The 27,928-nt window shown below is 44.8% G+C and overlaps 1 protein-coding gene across 2 annotated transcripts in view; it reads left to right on the top strand.

Annotated features, from left to right (window-relative positions):
* Window positions 1-27,928, top strand: part of CMSS1 (cms1 ribosomal small subunit homolog) — a 1,475,838-nt gene that overhangs the window by 1,261,970 nt on the left and 185,940 nt on the right. For both annotated transcript variants that reach the window (XM_078657737.1, XM_078657736.1), the window contains exon 4: window positions 20,634-20,705. In XM_078657737.1, the coding sequence (XP_078513863.1) occupies window positions 20,634-20,705 (72 nt within the window). The remainder of the gene's footprint in view (window positions 1-20,633; window positions 20,706-27,928) is intronic.

Genomic DNA, 27,928 nt, shown 5'->3' with positions numbered 1-27,928 from the left:
CAGGGTCTGATTATGTCTCTCTACGAGACCGGCTGCTTCAGGATGGCGCACACAATGGAACTTCCACTGGTACCCTAACAAAAGGGAAACATGTTTCATTAACTCAGATGAGAATGGCTGGCCGTTATCAGAATACACGACCCTAGGGAGTCCATAGCGGGGAAAGAACTCACGAACCAACTGCCTGGCAGTGGTCGCGGCTGTGTAATCTGGAACTGGATATGCTTCTGTCCACCTGGACAAAGCGCATACAACTACGAGGACATACTTGAAACCTCGACATCGCTCCATCTGAATATAATCCATCTGGAGGACTTCAAAAGGGTGGTCAGGAGGTTGGAATCCACCTTGTTCCACCGGGACACTTTTACCTGGATTGAATTGACAACATATCATACAAGTACGGACTTTCTGCTTTGCTGCAGCTCGTAAATGCTTGTTGAACCAAAGGTTCTGGATACTGTCTAACATAGCTTTTTCTCCTAGATGTGCTGGACTATGTGCGGTATTGATAATGACTTGAACCATAGAGTCGGGGAGAAACCATGTGGCTTTTCCCTTCGTCACCCATCCCTGATCTGTCTGGACCCCTCCTTGTTCGGACCATTTCTTGATTTCCTCAGGAGTAGCATGTAACTGTATGTCTATGACATCTTGTGTAGGGTCCTTAACTGTCATACAAGTAGTCTGTTCTGGAATGGATGTCTGTGTCTTGTTAACTGGAATGTCTGGTGTCTGAGCTGTAAGCTTGGCTGTTCGATCTGCTAGATCGTTACCTTGGGAGATGATGTCAGTAACTTTCGTATGTGCCTTGCACTTCATGATAGCGATAGCTGTCGGTAAATGTATTGCATCTAACAGAGCTTGAATGAGGAGACCATGCTGAATCTTGGTTCCATGAGAAGTCATGAAACCTCTCTCCTGCCAGAGCACTCCGAAGTCGTGTACAACTCCGAATGCGTAACGTGAATCTGTGTATATGTTTACTTTCAGGTTCTTGGCACATATGCAGGCTTGGGTCAGAGCAACTAGCTCTGCTGCTTGAGCAGACAGGGTGTCAATACGGCGTGTTTCAATATCCTCGGTATCAGTAGTCACTGCATACGCGGCTACTAGTTCTCCTGTACTAGTTCTCATACATGAACCGTCCACGTAAAGTGTCAGGTCGGGATTAGGTAATGCAATGTCTGTCAGGTCTTGTCTTGGCTTTGTCATAGTGTTAATAACTTCCACACAGTCATGTGTGGCAGGATTTGAAGTAACTGAAGGTAACAGTGTAGCAGGATTTAGAACGTTGCAGCGTCTGATTTCTATGTGTGGCTGGAACAGTGTCAGTTCATAACCTGTTAAACGTGCAATTGTCAAGTGTTGAGTCTGTGTTCGGTTTAAAAGAACTTCCACGGAGTGTGGAACTTGTACTGTCAGGGAGTGTCCTAATACTATGGAATCACTTTGTCTGATAGCTAGAGCTGTGGCTGCAACTGACTTGAGGCACGCAGGCAAAGCCTGGGCGACTGGATCTAATGTGCTAGAAAAATAAGCACAAGGCTTGTACTGTCCTGCTGGATCTTGTGTGAGAACAGATAATGCAGTACCATCACGTTCTGTGACAAAAAGTGTAAAAGGCTTACTATAGTTCGGTGTAGCTAGAACAGGTGCTTGGCATAAGGCTTTCTTTAATTCATTAAAAGCAAGTGTATGTTCAGATGTCCAAGGGAGGACAGTCGATACGGCTGCCTCCTGTGTCAATAACTGTATCAGTGGCTTAGCTAGAAATGCATACTGAGGAATCCATTGTCTGCAGTAAGAAGTGAGGCCAATAAAAGCTCGTACCTCCTTCTGTGTCTTGGGCTGTGGAAGACTCGCTATCAACTGGATACGGTCTGGTGTCAACTGCCTACCCCACTTGGACAGTAAGTGGCCTAAGTAGATCACTTGCTGGACACAGAACTGAAGCTTCGAAGGGGACACCTTGTGCCCCATCTCGGCTAGGAAATACAGAACTGTAAGTGACGCTCGCTCGCAGTCAAGTTCAGAACGGGCTGTGATCAGTAGATCATCGACATACTGGAGCAGGGCAGTGTCAGTTGGCATGTGAATATTGTCTAGTTGTCTCTTAAGTGCTTGACTGTAAATGCTAGGACTTTCTGTGAAACCTTGAGGAGCTTGTGTGAATTTATAGCTCCTTCCATTTAAACAAAAACCGAAAAGGTACTGGCTGTCTGGATGAATCGGAACACTGAAAAATGCGTTCTTGAGGTCGATAACAGTGAAAAATGTAGCTTCAGAATCAATAGCTGTCAATAGGGATGAAATATCTGGGACTACTGGGTACTGGGGTATGATACATTTATTAAGTTCTCGAAGGTCAATCACTAATCGATATACTGGAGGTGCATTTGGATCAGTACGTTTCATGACTGGAATGATAGGAGAATTACATACATTGGAGTCAGTTTCTACAACCACTCCTTGAGCAATAAGCTCGTCAATAATTTTGGATACGGCTGCTACAGCCTCAGGTGGCAATCTGTACTGTCTGATCCGTGGCAAGACTATACCTTGTTTGAGAGTCACACGATGGGGTGTGATTTGCATAAAACCTACATCAGTTGGACCTTGCGCCCATAAATGCTGCGGTACATTTGATAGTCTTGGATCAAAATCACGTAATACATAGTGACCTTTAAAGTCACGCAAAAACAATCGGATTCCTTCTGGGGAGCAGCAAATAACTGCACCTAATTCTTTCAATGTTTTAATGCCTAACAAATTTTCTGGACATGATTTCGTAAGTAACAAATCAGTAGTTCGGGACAATGGACCAACTTCTAGAATAACTGGTTTTGAAATCTCGTTCACAATAGGCTTTCCTGAAAATCCAAGGGAAACATTTCTAGAGCCTGAGAGCGGAGCCCCTGGAACCTCGTCATGACTGATAGTAGTCCTACTTGCCCCTGTATCAATCAAAAACTTTCTGTCTTTCCCTAATACTTGACTGTGTACATAGGGACCCTCTTGATCTACAGGTATCTCGATGAGAGGCAAGCCTACCTCCCTCTCTAGGCTGTTTCATGAATACTGTTGATACTCTGGGTACTCTGACTGGGCATACTGGTACATCTGCTGTGTAACATGCTGTGTTGCAGCAATAGGCTGCGGTGCTGGAACTGTCTGTTGTGCATTCTGTGGTGACTGAGAAGTCTGTGAAACTTGTTCTTGTCTAGGCGGACGTGGTCTTTCTTTAGTCTTACCAGTTGCTATGTTGTGTTTCAGAACTGCACACTCGTTTATAAAATGACCTGGCTGTTTACAGTAATTGCATGTCCCTTTAACGGGAGCTGCAGGATGACTGGCTTGATTCGGACCCCTCTTCTGACTGTCTTGTGGAACAGATTGTGCAACTAACACTTTCATTTTCGTGTCTTTAATACGTCTCCTTTCGTGTTCTTGCTCTTCCCTGATTCTATTCTGGTGATACTGGAGCATTTGGAGCATTTGTGACGGGGTACTAGCTTGCCAGGTACTTTTGACTTTCAAAACTCGATTTTTAACTTGTGGACTTGAATTCTCGACTAGTTTAGTAACAAAAAGATGAGGGTACGACTCGCTACTTGTCTTCAGACCACTGTTAATAATAAAACATTTTTCAAATCTAGAATAAAAATCACTAGTGTCTTTATCCTGTTTCTGTTTACATGCTGATATTGCATCCCAATCTTCCTTTTTCGTGGCTAGTAACCTTGGCAAAACTTGTATCAATAACTCGGGCAATTCTTTACATTTGTCCCCAAGACCGGTACCTGGTACTCATATTTTATCTTCAGCTTCTAGAGCTGTCCAATCAATCTTTTTCTCTCCCACCTCCCATTCTTTTTCCTTGAGTTTTTCATATACCCCTGCGGGCAACAGGACCTTTAGCATTTTAATGATATCTGGATATGTGTATTCTCCCATACGGAGCATGTCTTTTAATTCTCGATGGAACCCTGCTGGATCTTTGTCGTGACAGGGAATTAATTTCTTCATCTCTAAGAGTTCCATTTTTGTGATAGGGGTGTAAACAAATACTCGTTGCATTTCACCACCCGCTGTCCTAACTGGGTGTACTTCTCGTAACGGATGCTGTCTATCTATGTAAAATGGTTTACTTTCTGGAGGTGAGACGTGAACAAAATGCGGATTCAGAAACGTTCTATATTTGTGGCGCTGTTCTAGAATGACGCTAATTAAATCTGTACCTAAACCTTTCCATTTATACTGGAGTAACTCGTTCAGAACATCATGTAACGGACCTGGATCAGAATGTTGTCCCTCATACAATGTAATGAGGTGCTGGATCGTATACATACCCACCAGTCGCTGCTCGGCTGGGGGCAGTTTCAGAAACATTTGTGCCACTATTTCGTCTGGAAAAGTGGTAGAATCAGTAATCCATCGGACTGCTGATCGGGCTAGTTCTTGTTCATGCATAGTACTAAGTTCACTATAACCGATTCGTGATTTCAGAATGTGATCGGTAGCTTGAAATACTTGTTCAAGATTCTCTTGTTCTGGTGCTGGAAGATGAAAAACTTTCTTGTGTTCTGGGCGTGAATGTCGGTCGGGAAGTCTACCTACATACGCTATTCTGGCGGTATTCTCGTCTTCTACCTCTTCTGTATCAGAGTTGTCTTCTTTCTCGCTTACTTGTGCTGCTTTGCGTTTCTCGTGTAACCTTATTATTTCCTTACGAATTTTCTTGTACATACTCTCTATACTACTTAATGTCTTGTGTCTTCCCTCGGCTATATGATCACTCCACTTTGTCAGAACTCTCATTTCGGTCGGATCTTTAGTCGGATAATCTTGTTCCCTTATTAAACAATTAATTAGAAACTTTAAAAGCATGAGCTGAGTCTCGGCTTTCCTTTGAGACATGACTTCGCCAATACTTTCTGGATCTTCTCCTGTAGGGATGAAACGATATATTCTGTCTAGATCTTCTTTCATATTCGGTAGGGTGTCCAAATACTCGGTCACCCGTCTTACACGCAATGAATATATGACCATATCATCTTTGCCTGGGACTGAATCATAACGGCATTCGGTAAGCGCTCGTCTGATCTCTGCAACTGACTGAGATTTAGGCGTACGCTGTAACCCACGTTCATGTAATTCAAGTAACGTTACACGTTTGTGTTGCGGCGCGGTTCCCGGAGGACTTCCCCCCCCGCAGCTCCTAAACTGGAATCATCGACTGGTATCATACGGGCTGGCAGAGTGACTGATGTAGCGGGTACTTGTACTATGGGCTGGACCGGGGGTACCGTAACAGGTGCTGTAACAGGTGCCCCGGTGGCTGGAGGAACAGGAATTACATTATTTACAGGAGCTGGCGGAGCAGGATTTGCATATTCTGGGACTGTGTCGTCCAAGTAGGACGAGAGAAAAATATCAGCTGCCGTCGGTTTGTGACGTAGCTTAATCGGAACTAATGGCGGCGGAAAATTACATGGTGCTTCCGGGGTTGCTTTTGGCAAGCCCTCGGCAAGAAGAGGATACATACCCTTAATGAGGGCATTTCTCTGTCTATCTGACTGTTCGGCTTTAACTCGTTCACCTACTTCGATTAATTCCCTTTCTTGGGCTCTTTCGGAGGATTTTCTACTTAATTCTAACTTTCTGATTTCTTTTTCGGTTCTTTTATGAGATTCTTTGCGCCATAACTCGATGGCATCTTTCTGGGACTGTCTGGCTTTCTTTTTCCATAATACTTCTTCTACTCGCATGATGCACTCGGCATCCCACGTACCTGATACGGGCCATCTATACTTCTCTTCTAATTCTTTGGTGTACTCCACCCATAAGTCTAGATATAATATGGCACTTATGCCATGCTTATGATACATAAAATGACCTGGACTGTCCCTAGGCGGGACAGGAACTGCTTCCTCGAGCAGACCTTTTCTAGTTTTTAACTGACGTAACTTTGAGAACAGAGGCATAACTTAGGCTGGAGTCTGAACACAATACAATACACGATAAACACAATAATAACTTAGAAAACAACTCACTCATACCACGACATTGAAAACACATGGAATAACATTTAAAATAACAGTTCGGACAGAATATTACCTGAAATACTGAAAACAGAACACATGAATTTCTCGAGAACAGAACTTACTAGAATGACTAGATGTACTGCTAAAACAGCACGAAACTTACCGGTCCCATAAAGAGACACGTCAGGACCCGCGTCCACCTAAGTGAACACTTCGTGTTGGATTTGCGTACCCAAACCCACGGACCAGAGACAAATTAATTGACCCTGTCTAGATACTACCCCAGCAACGGTACTCACCGGGCAGCAAGAACGGAAGGCCTCGGACTGGACTGGACTGCTACGACGACGGACGGACGAACTTCGGACTTCAGTTACAGGTGGGCCTCCGGATACCTCGGACCTTGGACTCTCGGCTTGGGCTCTGGTCGGGACTCGCCGCGTTCCTCACCGCCTTGTCTGGACGCTGGACCGCAACCTCCGTCTCCTCCGTGGGCCTGAGGGATACTTGAAGCAGAAATATCTGCACGTGCACGGTATGGTTCCGTCACGGCTGCAGAGGATCAGGGGGCCTGCGTGGCTTCTCCGGCGCGTGGGGAAAGGGCAAGTCCCTATTCGGGCGCCATTATGTGGTAAATAAATAAATATTACCGGATCTATTTTTCGGAATTAATCAATAAACAGGTAGCTCAATAAATAAGAGTCAAGATTCGAGGTAGCTGAAGTTTACAGGCTTTAATCAGGCATAAAGGACAGGAACAGGACAGCCTGTACGGGAATAGGATGGCAGCTGCTGGGGGCAGGATCTGGGAATTGGCTAGCTTGGGGGTAACTTTTAATAACAGTTCACAATATATATAGTTAAACAGAATACATTACATTCAATACAGTAGGCGTAACAGGAGGCGTGGTTCATAACAGTCGCGAAAGATAAGGACAAGATGAGGTAACAAGAAGGCGTGTACAGGGCGTATACATAGACATGTGATGCAAACGTAACAGAATATGTCATAAACGGGGCGGAAACATGGAGGGGGCTACCTGAGCAGCTGGGACCTCTAACCTAGTGGTGCGCGCAAACTGACAATGACGTGTTACTAGGGAGAACTGGGGCTATGACTTCTGCGCTAGAAGAGGAGACTAAAGTCTGGAGTGTCAGAGCGACATGTACCCGGGCATATCTAGTATCTGGTGTTTAGAGTACATGTTGATAGAATACAAAAGTTATCAGGGTAAAGGCTAACAGACGCTAAGACTGGTGCATGCATTATTCTACATGTAGTGCGTGTGCGAGGAATATTCTATGAATATTAATACAGTATTTCTCTTACATGGAGACATAAAGGCTAGACCATGACGGAAACTATTGATGCGATTCAGTAGCTTAGGAATGCAGAGAAGGAGGGCTGAACTGATAACTAGAAACATAACATACTCTTGGCAGACTGGGAGGCAGAGCCAGGCCGAGCCGGGCACTGCGAGGCATGAAAGTAAGCTAAGGGTCAGGGATACAGGTGGGGGTTGTATCGCTCCTCGGAGAGGGTTCAGGAAACAGGAGCTGAATCTGAGTCCGGGCCCTTTTGAGGCCTAGAAACGGGGATAATTCAATGAAGTAACGTGCACACTGTAAAACGTGGCAACGTAGGTTTACATAGGCCTAATATTCGTTGTTTTCACGAAGACTGGAAACTGACATACTAGAGATGGACACAACTGTAATTGCGTCTTTAATCGATCAGAAAGGAATACATGCATATCGATCATGCACATATAGCATAACATGGGGAATACGTAGGCACATACAACATGGCAAAATATACTTTTCCACAGGGCAATGAGTGGTGCAAGATGCAGTGGCCTCCTGGTTAGGACCCTGGCACTTATTATTTTACAATTAACCAATGTGTAGAAGAGGGATAAGAATTCTGTTTTGGATGAGTTCATTTTTAGAAAGAAAGAGGAGCATCGAATTAGTTATCCTTTCTATTAAGGATTTTAGATTTCTGATACTGGCTGGATTTAATAGTCCGGTAAAGCTAAGTATCATTAGCATTTTGATGAATGTGGATGTTTTTGTCTTTTTAACTGTGTAGCCAACAGCTTCAATAAAAGTTGAAGAGATATGGTGAAAATATGGAATCATTTGGAGCTCTACAATTCATTGGGAGTGTTCTTGATTAGAAGGGATTCTGTTTCACAAGTTGGGATATTGATGAGTAGAATGATTTCAAGCATTTCAAAATGGATATTTCTATCCCGTCCACAAAAAAAGGATACATAGAAGTAACTAGAGGTCAATAGTATGGGATTCTGCTGAGTGGTCAAGAAGAACCAATAAGCAAGCTTCACCGCCTTCTTTTTTTTGCTAAAGAAAATGGTACAAATATTAACAATTAAATTAAATATGTCGATTGCATCAATAGATTTTTTAATTAAAAAAGTACATCAAATATTACAAATCAGTCAATTTAAGAAAAACATAGGCAAAATTGATAAATGAAATTGAATGGATGATTCTGTCCTTCTAATGATTAGGGCCCACATTCTCTAAGTGCTTTTCGTTTTTCTATTAATAATAGAAAGTCCAAACACACAAACCTCAACAAAAAACTGCACCCACTATAAAGAAATGCAAAAAGAACAATTGATGGACAGAATGCAGAACAATGTCATACGTTCCCCCCAGTACAGAGATCTGGGCCTAAATCAGTCGGTTTTTCTTTGCTCACCATTCCATTCCAGTTTAGACCCAGCCATATGCAAATCAGTCTTGACCCTGCGCCCAATGGGTACAGTCCAGCCAAACTGCCAGGCCAGGTTCTCCCTGGACTGGAAACAAGCATCCTAGGAATGGTTTCGGGCTTTCAGCCCTCATCAGCCAGGATAGCTTGACTCCAGTGGCATGGAGAGCACAGGAACCACGTCTGGTCATACCCATCCCACTCGTGGTGACAAATGCAAAAAGAACAATTTATAGACAGAATGCAGAACAATGTTATGCATTTACCCCAGTACAGAGATATGGGCCTAAATCCATCGTTTTTTTGCTCACCATGCCATTTCAGTTTGGACCCAGCCATATGCAAATCAGTCTTAACCCTGCTCCCAATGGGAACAGTCCAGCCCGAACTGCCAGGCCAGGTCCTCCCTTTACTGGAAACAAGCATCCTAGGACCGGTTTTGGGCTTTCCGCCAGGATAGCTTGACTCCAGTGACATGGAGAGCATGGTACCCACGTCTGGGCATACCCGTCCCACTCGGGGTGACAAATGCAAAAAGTGGGATGAGTATGCCCAGACGTGGGTCCTTTGCTCACTGTGCCACTGGATTCAAGCTAGCCTTGCTGATGAAGGGTGACATAACCTGAAACCGGTCCTAGGATGCATGTTTCCTGTCCAGGGAGGAGCTGGCTTGGTAGTTCGGTCTGGACTGTTCGCTTGAGGCACAGGGTCAAGACTGATTTGCAAATGGCTGGGTCCAAACTGGGGTGGCTTAGTGGGCAAAAGAAAAGTGGATTTAACCCAGATCTCTTGACTGGGGGAGAATGTTTGAATCATTCAGCATTCCGTCCATCATTTGTTGCAGTCCCACTATAAAGAAGGTTGCACACTGTCTGCATCCAGCCATAGACGAGCAATACAACCCCCATCAGTTGTCACTATAATCAAAACTATGCCGGTAAGTTAGAACGGTATTCCTTCTGAGAATTTTCAGATAATTAGCTTAGGAGCATATTTAATTGCTACCCCATTTGGTTTAGATATTTTCTTAAAAATATGTGACCAGCAATTGTGTAAATAACGTGGGAAAAATATGTATAGTATCCGCCATAGCAGACCCACACCAAAAGCAAGCCAAGCTAGGATAACACCCCCAACTTGACAATCATATAGGAGTGTAATACAAATATTTGAGAACTTAATAGTGGTGTGTCTTACGTTTTAATATTTTGATCTCTTTATTGTTGAGCCCAATTACATCTTGATCTCATCAATGCTAATATTAATAATAATTTTGCAAGAACCTTTATCGCTGAGAATGTGCAAGTTATCCGGGCTCCTCTTGAATGGAAATCTGATGTATTTTTCCAATTAAATCCCTTTTATTATGGCTCATAAGTAGTTCAATCAGTGGAATGCGAGACACACTAAAACTGGTTACTGATAGATGCGAAAAGATGGATCATCTGTGTATATTTGAAAACATCCGTTCATGAGATATGTTACTTAAACAAAGCTCTTCAAAGGACTGCATAGCTTCCCCTCATATAGCGGTGCAACAGTTTTCAAACTAGGTTTGGCTCATGGAGTTGAAACATGGTTATTTGAGAAAGACAGAAAATCTGTATTGCCCCACAATGCCCCCTATCTAGTAATACTCGGAATGGCCAATCCTTTAGCAATATCTTTCAAAATAAAAGCATATACTAACAATTTCTTGAATCGAGTATGTTTGTAGTAGGATGGATTGTAGAACCTAGATGGAGATATTGTACCCGATTAGAGAGACTAAAGTTGCAGCCTCCCCGGAATGGATACATCTTTACACAGTGTAGTATATAACAACACGGATAAGATGGGTGTTGAAATGATAAGTTTAATGGAAATAACAAGGGCCCGCAGAAGCGGGATAAACTAGCGTGAACAGAGACAGCTGTCATCTGTCAAACAGCACAGGTGACGTCATATAAATACATTCCCAACATTCCACGGTGACGTGCCTGTCACTGGCAACGGAAATAGAAAACATACTGTCATGACACTGTCCCATTACAGTATAACATACAACATCTCCCTTCCTCCATGAAAACACAACCTGAATTTATTCCATGACGTAGTCTTTAAGTCTGGTAGGTAATCTTATTACTCTGCCCGTTCTAGAAGTTTGCCCCTCATCAAGATGGTTACCAACATCATTCATACCAGTTACAACATTTTCATTCCTCTCTGATTCATAGTCTATCATGGAATCTTCCTGAATTAAAGTAGTATCCTTCAAACCGGAGGAGAGTCTGGAGGATTTTCCATTAGAATCCCTAGTCCGTTCTCGACTTGCACTTGAATGTAACACCTCTGAGCAACTAGACACATCTTCCCATTCCAGGACACTCTCATCTAGACTACCTTCTCCCTCTTCAGCTTCTCTCATTATGATTTGCTCTTGACCTGGTTTCAGTTTTACAATATCATCTTTACTCCGCCATCCTTCTCCTTCAACAAACACTGCTCCTCCTGAAGCTTTTCCAACTCTCATTGGTTTGCTGAGTCTTGACTCTCCTTTGCTCACCAAACCAGGTTTTTTCACTAGCACCCAATCACCAGGAGTGATGATCTTATCCTTAGCTCTGTTTACTTTGTCAGAATACATTTTATTCTGCGTTTGCTTACATATTACGTTCTCCCTCACATTTAGTTCTTTATTGCATACTTGTCCTGCTTCAACAGCTGTTTTTTCCCATCCACCTATTTTAGGTGTCATGGCATTGTTGCATGCTCTCCCTCTCATCAAGAAAAACGGAGTAAACCCCGTAGCCTCCTTGGGCGTATTGTTGTACGCATTGATCTTTGTTTTAATAAATTCTTTTACATCCATTTTATTTGCCACAGCCATTTGGATTCCTTCTTTGAAGAACCTGTTCATCCTCTCTACTTGGCCATTGCTCTTGGGACTGTAGAGAGGAGTTTTTTCCTGTTTTATTCCACGTTTACCTAGAAATTCGACCATTGCTCGTGATACCAACTGTGACCCATTATCAGATACCATGACCTTTGGTTGCCCTTCTCTCTCAAAGATCTTATCTAGGAATTTTATTACTACCTCCGTAGTAACCATTTTCACGAATTTGTAACACACCCACTTGGTGTAGTAGTCCATCAAAACTATCAGATATTTGCACTCATCTGGCAAAATATTGAATGGTCCAGCAAAATCAATTGCCACTTTAGCCCAGGGACCATCAGGGATTTGCACTATCTGTAATTCATTTTTCTCCACTCTCCAGTGTTTGTCAGATCTTAAGCATTGTTCGCATTTGTCAATAAGATTCCTGACTTCGCTGTCCACCCCCGGCCACCAATAGTGCATTCTTAGAACGTTCCTTGTGGCCGTGGTGCCAGGGTGTCCTCTGTGAGCCATTTGAATTATTTTCTGCCTGAGTCCCAATGGCGGCACGAAGACTTCACCCCTTTTCAAGAATCCATTTTCAAGAGTCAATTCATCACTCACTTGTTGATAATTTTTTAGTTCCTTTGGCATGTTCCTCACATGTGGCCATTTGGATTGTACATATTCTTTCACCTTTCCCAAAACAGTATCTTCCTTTGTACTTTCTTCCCATTCTTCTTCACTTATTGATCCTTTACACATTATTGTTGCGTCAATATGCGCAACTATGCATTCGTTGTCATCCAGTTCCTCATCTTTTTCTTCTCTCACTGGCAGTCTGGACAGGCAATCCGCTCTGCTGTTCTTTCCTCCTTTTATGTGCTCTATTTTGAAGTTGAATTCTTGAAGCTTCGACATTAGTCTGATCAGTCTGGAGCTTGCGTTGCCATTGCCCCGACCCTTACCGTCCATCATATACACAAGCGGTTTATGGTCAGTTACCAGTTTGAAAATCTTACCCCACAGATAGTCTTTGAGTTTGTGTACAGCCCATACGCAAGCTAAAGTCTCCCTTTCAATAGTGCTGTAATGAATCTCTGTTTCATTTAGCTGTCTTGAAATAAAAGCTATTGTGTTTTCTTCATTTCCTTTCCTTTGGCAAAACACAGCCCCTATCCCTTCATTGCTTGCATCTACAGTTACAATGTTGTCAAGTTGTGGATCATATGGTTTCAGTGCTGGCGCTCTGGCTATTTCCTCCTTGACTAATCTGAATGCCTCAGCTTGTTCGTTGTTCCACTCATATTTTACATTCTTCTTCAGCAGTTTCCTGAGTGGACCCACCATTTCTGCGTACTTTTTGATGAACTTCGCATAATACTCACTCAGGCCAAGGAATGACTTGAGTGTATCCTTATTCCTAGGTTCAGGGGCCTCCCTTATTGCACGAACCAAATCGTCCTTGGGTAGAATGCCATCAGCAGTAAGGACGTGCCCTAAATATTCCACTTTTTTAGTCATGAATTTGCATTTGTCTCTAGCAACTGTCATGCCTTTGTCCTTCAAGATCCTCAGAACTGCTCCAATCAATTTTACGTGTTCATTTTCAGTTTTTGAATGTAACAAAATGTCATCTTGAAAGGCTTCTACCCCTTTCATCCTTCCAAACAAGACATCCATGAGTTTTTGGAAAACTCCTGAAGATGACGCCAGGCCAAAAGGAAGTCTCACATATCTAAATGCTCCAAACGGCGTGATGAAGGTAGTTAATGACTTTGACTTTTCAGAGAGGCACACCTGATGATAAGCGGCCTTCAAATCTATGAGCGAAAAATATTTTGACCCTGCCGTTGACTGAAGAATATCTTGTATCTTTGGTAGAGGATGACAATTTATTATAATGTTCCTATTGAGTGATCTCAGGTCTACACATAACCTAATGTCCCCTGTCTTTTTCTTCTTTGACACTACAATAGCAGAAACCCATTCGGATTCCTCTGCTTCTTCAATTACACCTTCTCTCTTCAATTTTTCTAACGCCTCCCTTAACTCATTTCTCACGGATAAAGGCACTGTTCTTACCTTGTGTTTACATGGAATTGCATTCTCTTTCAATTTGATGTCATGACTGAACCCCTTCACACATCCAATTACATTTTTGAACACATCATCATGTTTTTGAAAAACAGTATTTAAATCATTGTCTTCTCTTTCCTCACAAATACTATTCATCCACTCTTCCCTCAGTATCACAGGGTCTTTTGCCCCCGGGACTAAAACCACCCCCAGTTGGGCTAAATCTCTCCATCCTACTAGTATTCTTCCTTTTTCAGCCACATAGACCTTTGTTTCAATCACTCTCCCCTTAAAGGTTACCGTGTCAACAAAATACCCCAACATATTTATGTCCTTTTCTCCGAATGCCTTCGGGTTCATATCAGACTCTGTTAATTCCACACCTTTCCACTTATCCTCAAAAAGAGTATCTGATATAGTAGTGATTGGGGCACCTGAATCAGCAGTAAATTTCAGTTCTACCTCCCCAATCTTGACATCACTAATAGGGCCTTTTATCTTACCATCTTCCATTTCTATGTACAAAACAATATTCGCACACATCTCCTCATCGAAATTTCCTACTGTATTTATACTTGTGTTACCGCTACTTCTTTTTGTTTTACACAGAGTTGAGTAATGACCATACCTCTTGCATTTAATACATTTCTTCCCTGCCGCAGGGCAATTTTTAAAATCTGCTAAGTGGTCGCTTGATCCACATCTAAAACAGCATAGCTGCTTACCTCCCACTTTTCTTTCATTCATGTTTCTTTCAAATGTCTTACCATCACCCTTCTTCTTTTCCTGTAAATAAAACACATTAGTATTATTCCCTGTTGAAGATAGTTCTTTAGTGGAAGTCAAAGATCTCTCTATGCCTCTAGCAATATCTATGACCTCCTGCAAAGTTGGTCTTTTGCATGCCAAAAGTCTTTCCTGCACCTTTTTAGTGTAACAATAAAATACAATCTGATCCCTGATGTATATATCTGTCATTTCCTCATATTCGCATTCCACTGCCAAGACTCTTAAACATGCAACATAGTCTTCTACAGACTCTCCTTCTTGTTGTCTCCTTTGAGCAAACTTATGCCTGGCAACCATGATATTGTTCTCCTCATCAAATTGCCTCTCCAATCTTTTCAACGCTTCTTGGTATTCATTCAGAGGAATAAATGTCCCAGGTGGACTTTCGTATTCAGGCAGGCTGTCAAAGATATCTTGACCTGCTTTACCTAATAGTCCGAATAACAAAGAACATTTCCTTTCAGCATCGAAAGTTTTCCCATCTATAGAAACAATGTAGTTCTCAAAAGCCCTCACCCACTTTTTCCATTTCATGGTGGGTTTACCGGGCTCATCCAAGAAACGTGGAGGAGCACATATATTATTACATTCTGCCATTTTATTTATATTTAACTTTCTTTTCTGAATACTTCCACAGAGCTTTCCACTCAAAATTATTTTTCCTTGCTTCCGATTTATTATTCTGTGGCTTACTTGTTATATTAGCTCCACAATTCGCCTCCTCGTTTATTTTATTTCCTGTTCGTGTGATTTTCCAAATGCCTTAACTGCTTTGCATTAGTAAAGCCGATCGTTTGAACACAGTTAAAATGGCCGCACGCTGTTTACGTGTGACGCGCACCAATCAGCGCGCTCCCGGCATGCTTCACGCGTCTCAGCTGAGGTAATGGACTGACGCCTCAGCTGAGCGCTGACACCGAAGCGCGCGAAAGATTTCCTCGTCAGATTTCAAGAGCGCAGATGCCATGCAAGTATTTTCAGTTCCTTTAACTGCTACGCTTCCTCATTTAAATTCAAGTTACGAACAGCGCTGCAGCAAGAAAAATATCGTGTTCCTCACTCGTTGCACTTCCTCACTTCACACGTATGAGTATCAAGGCTTCACTTTACGCGCTGCTGATGCTTTGTTCATTATTTCTCTTCATTCAGCGCCTATTTGCCGTCGCACTCTACTCACTTTGTGCTGCTTCTTCGTTCTCATTCCCCGCAATAACCTCCTGAACCGATCTCGATCATCAATCATCGGCCGATTCTTTTACTACCTCCGCTGGCCCTTGTTGGACAAGACCCTCGTCGCCAATTGTAGTATATAACAACACGGATAAGATGGGTGTTGAAATGATAAGTTTAATGGAAATAACAAGGGCCCGCAGAAGCGGGATAAACTAGCGTGAACAGAGACAGCTGTCATCTGTCAAACAGCACAGGTGACGTCATATAAATACATTCCCAACATTCCACGGTGACGTGCCTGTCACTGGCAACGGAAATAGAAAACATACTGTCATGACACTGTCCCATTACAGTATAACATACAACACACAGCGATTGGCAAAGGCAGCGCAATAATAACTTTTTAGGTTTGGAGGGGATCATCCTCCCTTATCTATCCAAAGCTGTAAGTAGCAAGGAGAGCAGTAAGGCCGTTTATACTGCCTAATGAAGTGATCTCAAATGCCTTTGACTCTATGAAAAAAGCTAGTAGGTGAAAATAACAGTATAGTTTTAATGAGATTTAAGAACTGAGAGAGTATAATCATTTTACTAGGTCATTCAATCATGGTGTAATTTCTGTCACACAGAACTCCTCGGATGCTGTGGTGCAGCCTCGCCTCAAGGGGGTGGCTAAGGATTCTCTATGAACTACTGAGAGAGACACTGGTGTGTATCTCCTGCCTGAAATCCAATTTTTCCCTGTTTGTAGGTAAGAGGCATATATTCATCCCCTTCGATTAGCTCTAAAAAATGAATGTATAAACCCTCCATAGCCAGACTCAGGGTTGGACTGGGACAAAAAATAGCCCCGGCACCAACATAAAAGTGCCCCCCCCCCCCCATTAGCGCAGCAGATAGCGACAAACGTGGTAATATCAGGGAACGCAACAGCAAAAACCAGCTCATATAGCAATAAAACCGGCTCACAACTGCTAAAAATATGGGCCCATACATTGATCTGTTTCCCAGCCCATCGGCCACTGCCTGATTGCCATATAAGCCAGTCCGACACTGATCAGACTGTCTCAGAGACTGGGCAAACAGGGCACTCGCGCTAGGGGGTTGGCAGAAGTTGTCAGTATGGAATTAACAGATGGCCTCATTGGAGGGAGGGGGCGGGGGTCAGCAAGCCAAGGAAAGACCAGTATACGATAGCAATCATCATACTGGTGACGTTCTATTAGCCTCAAGCCTGGTACACTTCTTGAGTGTGTCTTCCTCTACACCATGGATGGCCATGAATATATCGAGATCACTCCTAAAAAGAAAAATATGCTTGGTTTATGCAGTGTACCAGCCACCTTTACCGACAGTAAAATGTTTTTGCGCCCCCTTGAAACAAAACTAACAGGTGCTCCACAGCTAATGGGAACAGAGTTGGAAGCTCCAGACTTTTTTTTAGGTCTTGCCTAGGCAATGCTTGCGCTGTCTCTTTGAGAACTGCTGTATTCAGGATATGCATAAAATTTAATGGGGTGACCAAGTGTCCCTCAGAACCTGGGCATCTGAAAAATATACTACAACTGGTTCTGTTTGGTGAGTAATTGCTTTACAGTTCCACCATTAAATGTACATAAATAGAAAAGGGAAACACACATCGATTGAATCAATCAAAATTAGTATATCCTCTTCCATGACATCACAGTGGGCGTGCGCTCGGACAGCCGGGGTCGTCCGATTTGCCCACGCGTTGAATTTGCCCGCACAGCGGGGAAATGTGCGCCGCATTGAAGTGGCTAATGTAATCAGTGTTTGTTTTTGTTTTTATGTTTTTGTCACTAAATAATATGTCAGTCATAAGAAAACATTCATAATTGAATAAAGCGACGAGTGACTTATAAGTGAATAGGTAATCTAAAAGTGACAAGGTGTTTTGAGTGAAGACTATATGTACAGTGCTATACAAGTGTATAAAATGTTAGGATCAATGGACATCCATCCCTAGACATATGAATCTCCAAAAAGCCTCTTAAACATTCTGTTATTTTGCGTGGAATGGAGAACGTAGGGTATGGTTTGTCGGGACACGTCGACGTTTCAACCCAGGAGCGTGCGTGATTGCGACGGAGCCACAGCGGGTCTTCTTCAGGACAAAAGGGAGGACAGCCTTTCTGGACAAAATAAATCAGCAGTGAGTGGGCTGTGTTTCACATGATGCACAGAATAACTGCTGGTCGATTGGACCTACCAGTGGAAGTGGTATGGGATACCATTTGAAGTCCTATCTGATTATAAGCAAGCGCAATCCACCATACGGTTGGTTTAAAAAAACGGAGAGAGAAAGGCAAATTAGGGCGGCTGGGAAGAGGCTAGCTCACTGGATTATACTGTAGTGAAAGGAAGGTTACCTAAATGGAGCAAGGACGAGAGTGAGTCATGTAGCACAAGGTGGAAACTAATTCCATGAATAAACGCTGCAGGGAGAACAATAGTAGTGAAGTTATTGAGCGGTCAGGGCCTCAACTAGACATTACAATCGTGTTAAAATATGTAACCATCTGAGTGGCGTGTGGCCATTTAAAGAGTGCGACTTAGTTAAGTTTGACAAGATGACTAAAACGTGTGCAGATCCAAAGTCATAAAGTGTGCGTTTAAATCCGGAATAATACTGCAGGTCATAACAGCGGGCACATCACAGTTAACACAAATGTGTTCAAATGCGTGATTGAAGATTACCCGTAATCAAGTGTGTATATTCAGGATATGGGCATTAAGCACCACACATGTTCCGGCCATCCAAATGCTTTTGTTCCTTTGGTTAATCTCTTTTTTAGTCCCTTCTTAGTACCTACCGCCTTTTCTCCTGTGGTACCCACCCATAAGGATTGCCCTTGTTACATGTATTGCTACTCAGGATCTGTTCTTTACCATTTGTGAGCAGTATTTTCTTTTGAAGCACACTGGCATGTCGCGTTGGTACTTCAATAATGGAGTCCTTGTGACTTTCTTGTAGCGCGGCTCGCCTGAAGCCTTTTTGTTTAAAAATATATTTATTTCTTTATAAAGCCAATATGGTAGACGTGCGACTTTCTTATAGTGTGGTTTTTCCAAATCCTTTTTTTATACATTTTTGTATGCAGCGCAGCATGCAAAGCTTGATATTAATGCCGGCTGCACTCCTTTCTTTTTTTTACTCTCTTATCTCTGAGGTGGCATGCCTCGTTTGAGCTTCAATAATTGAGGCCACACAACTTTCTTATAGTGCGCTGGTTTCGTCCTCCGTCTCCCAGCACCCTTCTGCTTTGCAGCTTACCCCCCCCCCCCCCCCCCCCACCACTACCACCTCCCTAATCGCTGCTTGACCGTTCCTTGTTTCAGGCTGTTGTTCACATTGTACCATGTGACTGATACATTACTAAGAGTTTTAGCTATTGGTGTTTCAAATAAAAATGCAATGCCAATAGATCAGACTTACAGTATTGCAAGACCTATTGCATTGAAAAGGCTTGTTCCAATGTACGATGATTCTGATATTGACTCGGATATTGGGAATGATGCAGGCTGAGACTCTGACTCTAATAAGAGCTGAGGGGGTCATGAACAAAATGGATAAAATGGGCATAATTGACAAAAATCTAATACAATTAGCCGCCTGTAGCAATTGCCACAAAGAGGAGGAGCCAGAAGGTGCACAACAGCTTTAGTTGGACTTGTCCACAATTAACAGAGACAACTATTTTTCAGGAAGTCTCCCCATGCATAAACACTGCCTCGTATATATTGGCCTCCCTGACCAGGGCTGGTAGTAATATCCTATTCTTGCATCTATAAACACCCTCCTCTGCCTAAACAGAGGAGACTACAAACTGGACTCAGCTGCACTTAAGACCTCGCAGTATAAGCCTCAGACTGCAATTTGTAAAATATCCAAGCAGTTCACCATGTTAAGATCTATGAGGACAGGGGTGGAGTAATGGTTCTTTCATCTGGGAGACACAACCCTGTCTGTGGTATGATCTGTCCAAGAACAGGGCAAAGGAATCAAGAAGTTCGCGTGGAAGCTGGAGGACACCGCATGCACCACAAAAAACCTGGTACTAAGTATCCCAGAAGGCATGGAGGGAGATGATCCCCATATGCTTCATGGTTCGTATGATAAAGCGGGCATTTCCAAGCTTGGAGAATGAGACCTTGACTGTCAAAACCATCATGCTTACCCCTTCTAAGTCATAAGCCTAGAAAAAGGTATAATATAGTGCACCCTAGAGACAAAGTAATTTATATCGGTAATTTTATTTTTTGCCCTCTACTTTATCAGTCTGCATACCAAACACTCCAGTAAACGTAGTTGATATTTCTTTTTTTGTGCATTCCTATTTTTGTTCTGCTACAGTCACACAACTATAGCACCAACGAGAGCTCATTGCCCCGAACCCACGAAGGCTGTGCACAAGTATTTCTTCAAGCACCTGTGAGACTCTGAGGAAAATGCCTAGAACGTAATATGTCCTTCATAAATTTCGCAATCGAGTTTCTAGATCATACATGTTCCTACTTTTTCATTAGGGAAAATTCATAGTTTAACTGTGATAGAAATCAGCTAGATATACTTTTGATTTCTGGCCCTGCAGCAGCATTTTAGTAGGATCATTCTGAATATATGTTGTCTAACAATCATTTATATGCTACATGATGCCATGACTGGGCATCTTGCAGGACTAGGGTATCTTACAATTCTTCTATTTCTTTCAAAGAAATTTCTAGTGTAGCCTTCCTCACCACTACTTTGTTTTTCTTATTATCCCCTCTATTGTCGTCATGTCTAAAAAACATGAGGCTTCTTTCATTAAAAATCTGGTCATTTGTTTGAGGTTTGTGCATGGTAATGTGATTTTACTTTATTTTATTTTGGATGATAGCATGTAAATACTTAATAATTATGGTGTAATATCTTCTTTTCCAGCCCACTGAATGTATTCTTGTGAAGCCAGTGAAAGAAGAGGAAGCCGTCAAAACATTAAAAAAGAAGAGAAAGGTACAGTGATTAGACCATCTGAATACTTCTTACTGTCCACATAAAACAGACCCCTTGAATTGTTATTCTAGCATTCTGGTGTTGATTTTGCAAATTACACATTTAAAATGTTAACATCTGGATTCAGGTATGTGATATGTTTGAATTGTTGTTGTCTTTTTGAAGCATAAGTAAATGTTTTGCATTTTTAAATAATTTTGTTTAATGATGCTATATAATGAGGCTCTGTCCCCCCAGCTAAAATCAGGGAGAGCTACCATCCCTCATGGTAGTTCTCATCGCTAAGGAGGAAGAACCTAGAAAGACCATCCGCAATAGCATGGTCAGTTCCACAGTAATGTTCCACTGTAAAGTCCACTCCCTGTAGGAAGATGGACCACCTCAATAGTTTGGAATTCTTACCCCTCATTTGCATTAGCCATTTGAGGAGTTCGTGGTCTGTCTGAACCCGAAAGTGAGTCCCAAAGGAGTAAGGCTCAACTTCTACAGTGTCCAGACTACTGCAAAAGCTTCCCTTTCCATAGCACTACACCTCTGTTCCCTGGGAAGTAGCCTCCATCTAATGAAGGTTACAGGTTGGTCTAGGCCGTCTTTGTTTAGCTGTGAGAGTTCGGCCCTATGCCATGCTCTGAGGAGTCCATAAGCACAATGAGTTGCTTGGAGAAGTCAGGGGGCTTGAGCTCTGGTGCTGTACCCATGGCCTCCTTCAAGGTGTTGAAAACATCCTGCATGCCACCTTTGTCCAGATCACCTTCTTGTGCTGCTTCTTAGAAGCCTGCTCTTTCGAGGGTGCAACAATGGTGCCATACTGATTGATAAATCTCCCGAAGTATCCAGTGAGGTTCTCATCTCATTCTGGGTCTTGGGGGAGCTCCCAAGCCAGGATAGTCTGAATCATGGCCTGTTGGGGCTGCACCTTCCCCCACCAACTTGGTTTCCAAGTAGACCCCACATTCCTGCCCTATTTGACACCTGCTGGCCTTGATAGTCTGGTCTGACTTCCTCAGGGCTTGAAACACTTCACGGAGGTTGAACAGGTGGTTGTCCCATCCTAGAGCTGAATTCAGATAGGTGGCACTGAAGACTTCCAACCCAGCCAGGACTCTGTTGACCAACCTCTGGAAGGTGGCAAGAGCATTATTTAACCCAGAGGGCATCACCCTAATCTGGAAGTGGCCCTCTGGGGTGGAAATACAGACATCTGCTTTATTACGTCAATGCAATCTGCTAGTAGACAGATGTCAAGTCAAACGTGCTCAGAACCTTGGCAGACCACAACCGTTCTATGAGCTCATCCAGTCGGGGATGGGTTGAGCATCAGCCTTGGTGAGAGAGGTGAGCCCCCTATAATCCACACAAAACCAGATGTCTGGTGTTGCGTCTGTTAAAGTGGCCTTGGGTACCAGCACCATTGGGCTGGACCAAGGGCTGTTCGAATGCTCAATCCTCCTTGATGCTGGTTCTCACCTTATCAGACAGCCTGCCTATTTTGTGTTAGCTGAGTGGAGGTGGTATACAATATGTCTGGTCAAGTCTACTTGTTGAAATAACAGTGTTTTTGTGAACAGTGTCGCATTACTTAAGTCAGTTTGAGCCTTTTAACGTAGACTAATACAGTCCTTGAATTTTTCAGTCAGGTCATTGACATTCGAGGACATATAGCCACAATTAAGGGCATGTGAAATTTGCGTAAATTGCCTTTGTGTAAGTGTGCAAAATTATGCTCAATTACTCAGAATTCAAAACAGCTATATTTAAGTGCAAAATACGTCCTCGCTTCCAAAGTAGCCATAAGGATATTGTTCATACAAAAAAAACTGTGCAAAAAACAAGCTCTGCAAATAGCAGCCACTTGTGTTTTGCTTGTTTGCTTTGTTCCTTTGCTTGCACTAACGTTTGCTGTAGATGGTGAATAACTACGCAACTTGCCATAAAACACCGCACCTCTGAGCATGTAGTAAATGGTAGCAAGTAACACTTGTGTCGCATTTTTCGTTCAAAATCTCTTTATTGCATTTCAAAAGGGCAAAACATGCACATCACAGTGTCAGCTCTAGCACAGTGTCCGCATTTGTAAGTGATTGTACTGGCTGGATTTTCCCTATGTTATATAGTAGCACCTCACCCTGTGGGCTTACAAGACACACTCTAGAGGTGACTTCTGAATATATCAAAATTGGCTTTTCCGACATGTCAAAGACAGTTTTTTTTAAAAAACGTTGTTTATTATTCTGGAATGATAGATTGTATAGAAGACACAGCACTCCGTACTCCGGAGGAACTGCCACAAGCATATCACAATTTAATCAATGATCTACATAGTTACTGAGAACAAACCCCCCCCCCAACTCCCCAGCCACCGACCCCGCCCCCCCGCCCTTAGCCCATGCCCCCCTCAACTCCCCCCTCAGCACAGTGTCTCTGTATCCCTGTGAAAAGAATTGCATATATATAACAGTGGGTATCAGTTTGCCCCCATATCCCCATCACCCCTGCCCTTCTGCATCTCCTAACAATGCTGGCGGTTCCAGCCAGAGTCCCCTGTATTCTGCCCATCTTTTCCATATTTTATAATGTTTCCTGGGGCAGCCCCTGGCCTCAAAACCTGGCCTCTCCAACCCCATACAAAAATCGAGGCCCTTTTTCCACACTACCACTTTGGGAGCCCGGGGGTCTTTCCATGCCTGAGCCACATCCCTCTTTGCGACTGCAAGACCCAGCAGGAGTAGGTGTCGCTTATACAGATTGCTGCCAACGCCTTCAAGGATTTGAAGAAGCCCTAGTTTGGGGGTGCGAGGGAGGTCCCAGCCCAACACCTCGGACAAGCAGTTCCACACCCCAGACCAAAATCTTGTCAAGCCACCACAGTCCCACATCGTATGTAGGAATGTGCCCACTTCATGCCCACACCTCAAGCATACTGGGGATTCAATCAAACCAGCTCGCCACAGTCTCTCCCTGGTGTAATAGGCCCTGTGTAAGTATTTAAACTGAATAAATCTCAGACGCACTGCTATGGCCGCTCCTCTAGGGGACTCTAGGGCTTCTCTCCAATCTTCCTCCCCTAGCTCCCCCACATCCTTTACCCCGGTGTCCCGCAGTGTCTGGAGAGAGGATGAGCAATGCGTGACTAGCGTTTGGTAGATTCAGGATATTTTCTTTTCTTCCAGGTCCCCCATGAACACCTTCGCCTCTATCGGGCTGAATTCAAGCAAAGAGTCCAGCCCCTCCAATGCTGGAGCGAGGGCATGACGGAATTGCAAATACCTAAAGAACTGCATGCGGGGCATACAGAATTCTTCACTGAGCTCCTGAAAGGATTTAAGTGACGTACCCTTCAGAACGTGGCCTAACGTGGAAATGGCTATAGAATACCAGCCGCGGAAGCCCCGCAGCGAAGCTAGCTCCGGCAGCTGCCCATTGTGCCAGAGTGGGGTCTCCCCCCGTAAGCCTGCCCCACCATCCCATACGACGCAGCGACTGTCTCCAGATCTGAAAGACCACCTGGGTGGCCCTGGGCAGCGCCTTCCTCAACCGTGCCGAGTATAAAATAGTATGGAGCGTCTCAGGGTCCATTAGGTAGCGCTCAAGGGCATAGGCAGGGTCTCCCCTGTCCCCATACCACCATTCATTCAGAACCAGTAGGTGGGACGCCTGATAATAGGACAGATTATCCGACGTCGCCAGTCCCCCGCAATACGTGGACAAAAAGCAGGTGCGCAAGGCCACTCGCACCGCCCCCCCCCGCCCACAGGAACTGCCCCAGAGCCGAATTAACTTGCCTGAACCACTGCGGCGAGATCGGATATAGGTGATTCTGTAGCTGGTACAAAAGGCGCGGAGGGCAACCATCTTGAAGATAGCCGACCTATCGTAGAGATTGAGGGGCATACGAGACCAGGACTTCATTTCCGCTTGCACTCGGTCCCAGACAGGTATTATATTACGTTTCCACGCAATAGCGGGCGAGGCCGTCAAAAACACCCCCAAATATTTAAGGCCGCCAGTCGCTTCCTGCAGTATAGATGCCCACGGTCCAATCCCCCCACGATCTCCTATCACCCAAAGGGTAGATTTACGCGGGTTCAAACACAATCCCGACACTTCACCAAATATTCTCATGATTTCCAAGACTCTGGGCCCCGATCTATTCACCTCTGTGAGGAAAAATAGGACGTCGTCAGCATATAGTGCAATTCTGTTCGATGGTCCCGTCTCCCACTCAAAGCCCCGCATTTGCGCATCTATCCGAACCCACGCCGCCAGCGGTTCCATAACTAGAGCGAACAGGTACGGCGAAAGGGGGCACCCCTGCCGAGTGCCTCGCCCTATGGGGAAGGCCACAGATGTAGCCCCCGCTACCCTAACCGAGGCCGTCAAGTCAGTATACAACAGCTTCAGATATGACAGAAAATGCGGTCCAAAGTTAAGACGTGGGAGGAGTGCAAAGAGGTAAACCCAATTTAAGGAGTTGAAAGCCCTGTCGATGTCCGCTAGTAGTAGCGCCGCCTGGGTCCCAGTCCTCCCAATCGCCTCCACCGCTATATGTGCTCATCTAATGTTATGTCTCGTCGCCCTACGGGGCATAAAACCGGCCTTATCGGGGTGAATCAGGTCCGTGATATAGGGGAGGAGCCGAGTCGCAAGCGCCTTACCCAATATCTTAGCCTCAATATTCAGAAGAGAAATCGGGCGATAGGACCGGTGTCGGTCAGGGGGTCATCCGGGTTTGCAAAACACAACAATTTCTGCGTGTCTCCAGTCCGCCGGCAGGAGTCCCTGCTCTCTCGCCGCTTCCAGGGCTTCCTTGTAGTGTGACCTTAGCTGAAGATGGAATTTCTTAAAGAACTCGCTCGGGAACCCATTTGGCGCAGGTGCCTTACATGTATTGAGCTCCCCCATGGCCGCGCCTAATTCGTCCGCCGACAGCGGAGCCTCAAGTCGCTCCCGCACGTCCTCTGGGAGTGCGCGGGGCGGGAGGGCCGCGATGAAGCCATCAATGTCCGGTGCAGGGAGACTCTCCGACAGAGCATACTGGACCGCATAGTATCGAGCGAAGCTATCTGCTAGCACTTTTGGTGCCGAAATCGAGGCCCAAGTTTCGTCTCTGAGACCCGGCAACACCCGCGCCTGAAATGTGTGTTGGCAGAGCCTATGCAGCATTCTACTAGATTTGTCGCCCCATTGATAGATTCTGCTCCGTGTCGCCAGCCATACTTGCCGAGCCTCATCAAGCAATATGGATGCATAGGACTGCTGTGCCAGGAGAAGCTGTCCCACATCTCCACCGTCCCGGGACGCCCCACATCGGGCTTTCAGCAGCTCTACCGCCACCTCAGCCTTCACCATTCCTCTTTCCGTTTCCTACGTGCCGCCGCGCACCAGGCAATATCCGCACCGCGGAGAGTGGGCTTCAGGGCTTCCCATAACGTCCTTACATCCGACACCGTGCCAGTATTATCTTCCCAGTAGTGGGCTATGGCCTCCCCCGTGTGGCGCTGATAATCTTCCTGTTGCAAAGTCCAAGTCGAAAGGCGCCATCGAAACGGCTGCCTTTCTCTGTCTAAAGTAATATCTACTGTTACTGGAAAGTGATCTGACAACCCGCGCAGTAAGATGGACGCCGCGTCAACCCTCCCTATCACTGCTCTGGGGACAAAAATGTAATCAAGCCTTGAAAACGATTTATGTACTGCTGAAACAAATGTATATTCCCGATTGTGTAAATGGAGATAGCGACACGTGTCCACCCATCCCATTCCCTGTACCATACCTCCCAGTTTGGTGGGTGTGTCAGCAACTTGGCCATCCCCAGGTTTACAGCGATCCATGTGGCATTGCATAACATCATTCCAATCACCCCCTATCACCGCAAGGCTCTCAGGAATCTCCGCCCACACCATGTACAACTTTTCAATCAGCAACCACTGTAGTGGGGGCGGGGCATACACACTCCCAATTACCAGCGGCTCCGCGCCAATCATCCCTTTTATAAACACATATCGGCCCTGTGGATCAACCCACTGTGTTGAGTGGATGTAGGACAATCTACGATGGACCAAAATGGCCACTCCTCGGGACCCTCTCACAAATCCAGCGTGATAGACCTGTTCATAACCATATCTCTATAGGCTGAGCGTTTTATTGCCCAACATATGTGTCTCCTGTAACAAGAGAATATCCCCTTTCTCCCTCTTCCCCAGTCTCAGAACTGCGCCTCTTTTTTTTTATCAAGCATCCCCCGCACATTCCAGCTTAGTACTCTCAGAGATGCCACAGGTGTCCCCCGTCTAGGACTCTCAACCGCCATCCAATCGCAAGCACATCATCGGGCACTGCGACGGACACAGTGGGCATGCACACACCAAGAACAGTGATCCAGATGACACTGTGCCACACAACCCTCCCCCCCACCCCTCCCCGCCTCCAACCCCCCTACCCTCCCCCCCAACTCCTCCACAACTTCCCAACCACCCCCCCATACCTCAGCAACGTTGAAGTACCTGTCACGGCATAGGGTATCCCCGACCCCCAACGGGAGACCGGAGACCTTCTATCCCAATGGATCCCCATGAACTGCCCACTCAATCCCCAACCTACCCCCTAGGAGATGAGCTCCTCTGAACTTGGGGTGTGTGTCCGCCCTCTAGTTCGCTCCCCCCCCATACTCACATCCCTTATCAGCAAAACTATAAGCAACTACACGTTCCCGACAGTAATCCCCAAGGGCTTAGTCTATCTGCGTCCGGATCGTGTATGTCCGCCACGTTGAACCTTGAAACAGAGCTCTACGAACCTTCACTGATCCGGCCCTTGAGTGTCTGGAGCGGCGGTTTCCCTCTTCTCCACAGCCTTGGAGGGAGTGCGTCTCGACGATCTGGATCTCCAGTTGCTCCTACTGCGCGATCGTCTGGGGGTCCGTGGCTGCGCTGACGTCGAGGATGAATCAGAGTCTCTAGCAGGCGGAGTGTGCACCCTGATGCGGACAGTCTCATCGGTCCAGGCAAACACTTCTTCTGGAGTATTAAAGAACAGTGTGCGTGATTGGAATATCATCCGCAGGCGGGCCAGGTAAAGCAAGGCATATTGGATTTTGAGGTCCCTCAGGCGTGCTTTGGCCGCTGTAAAGGACTGTCGTTGTTGCTGCACCACCCTGGTATAATCTGGGAAGATCAGGATCCTTTGATTATCGAACATAAGGGGGCTCTTTTACTCGTGCTTGC

The sequence above is a fragment of the Lissotriton helveticus genome, chromosome 8 (genome assembly GCF_964261635.1).
Source record: "Lissotriton helveticus chromosome 8, aLisHel1.1, whole genome shotgun sequence".
Taxonomy (NCBI): Eukaryota; Metazoa; Chordata; class Amphibia; order Caudata; family Salamandridae; genus Lissotriton; species Lissotriton helveticus.
This window is presented reverse-complemented; position numbering and strand designations above follow the sequence as displayed.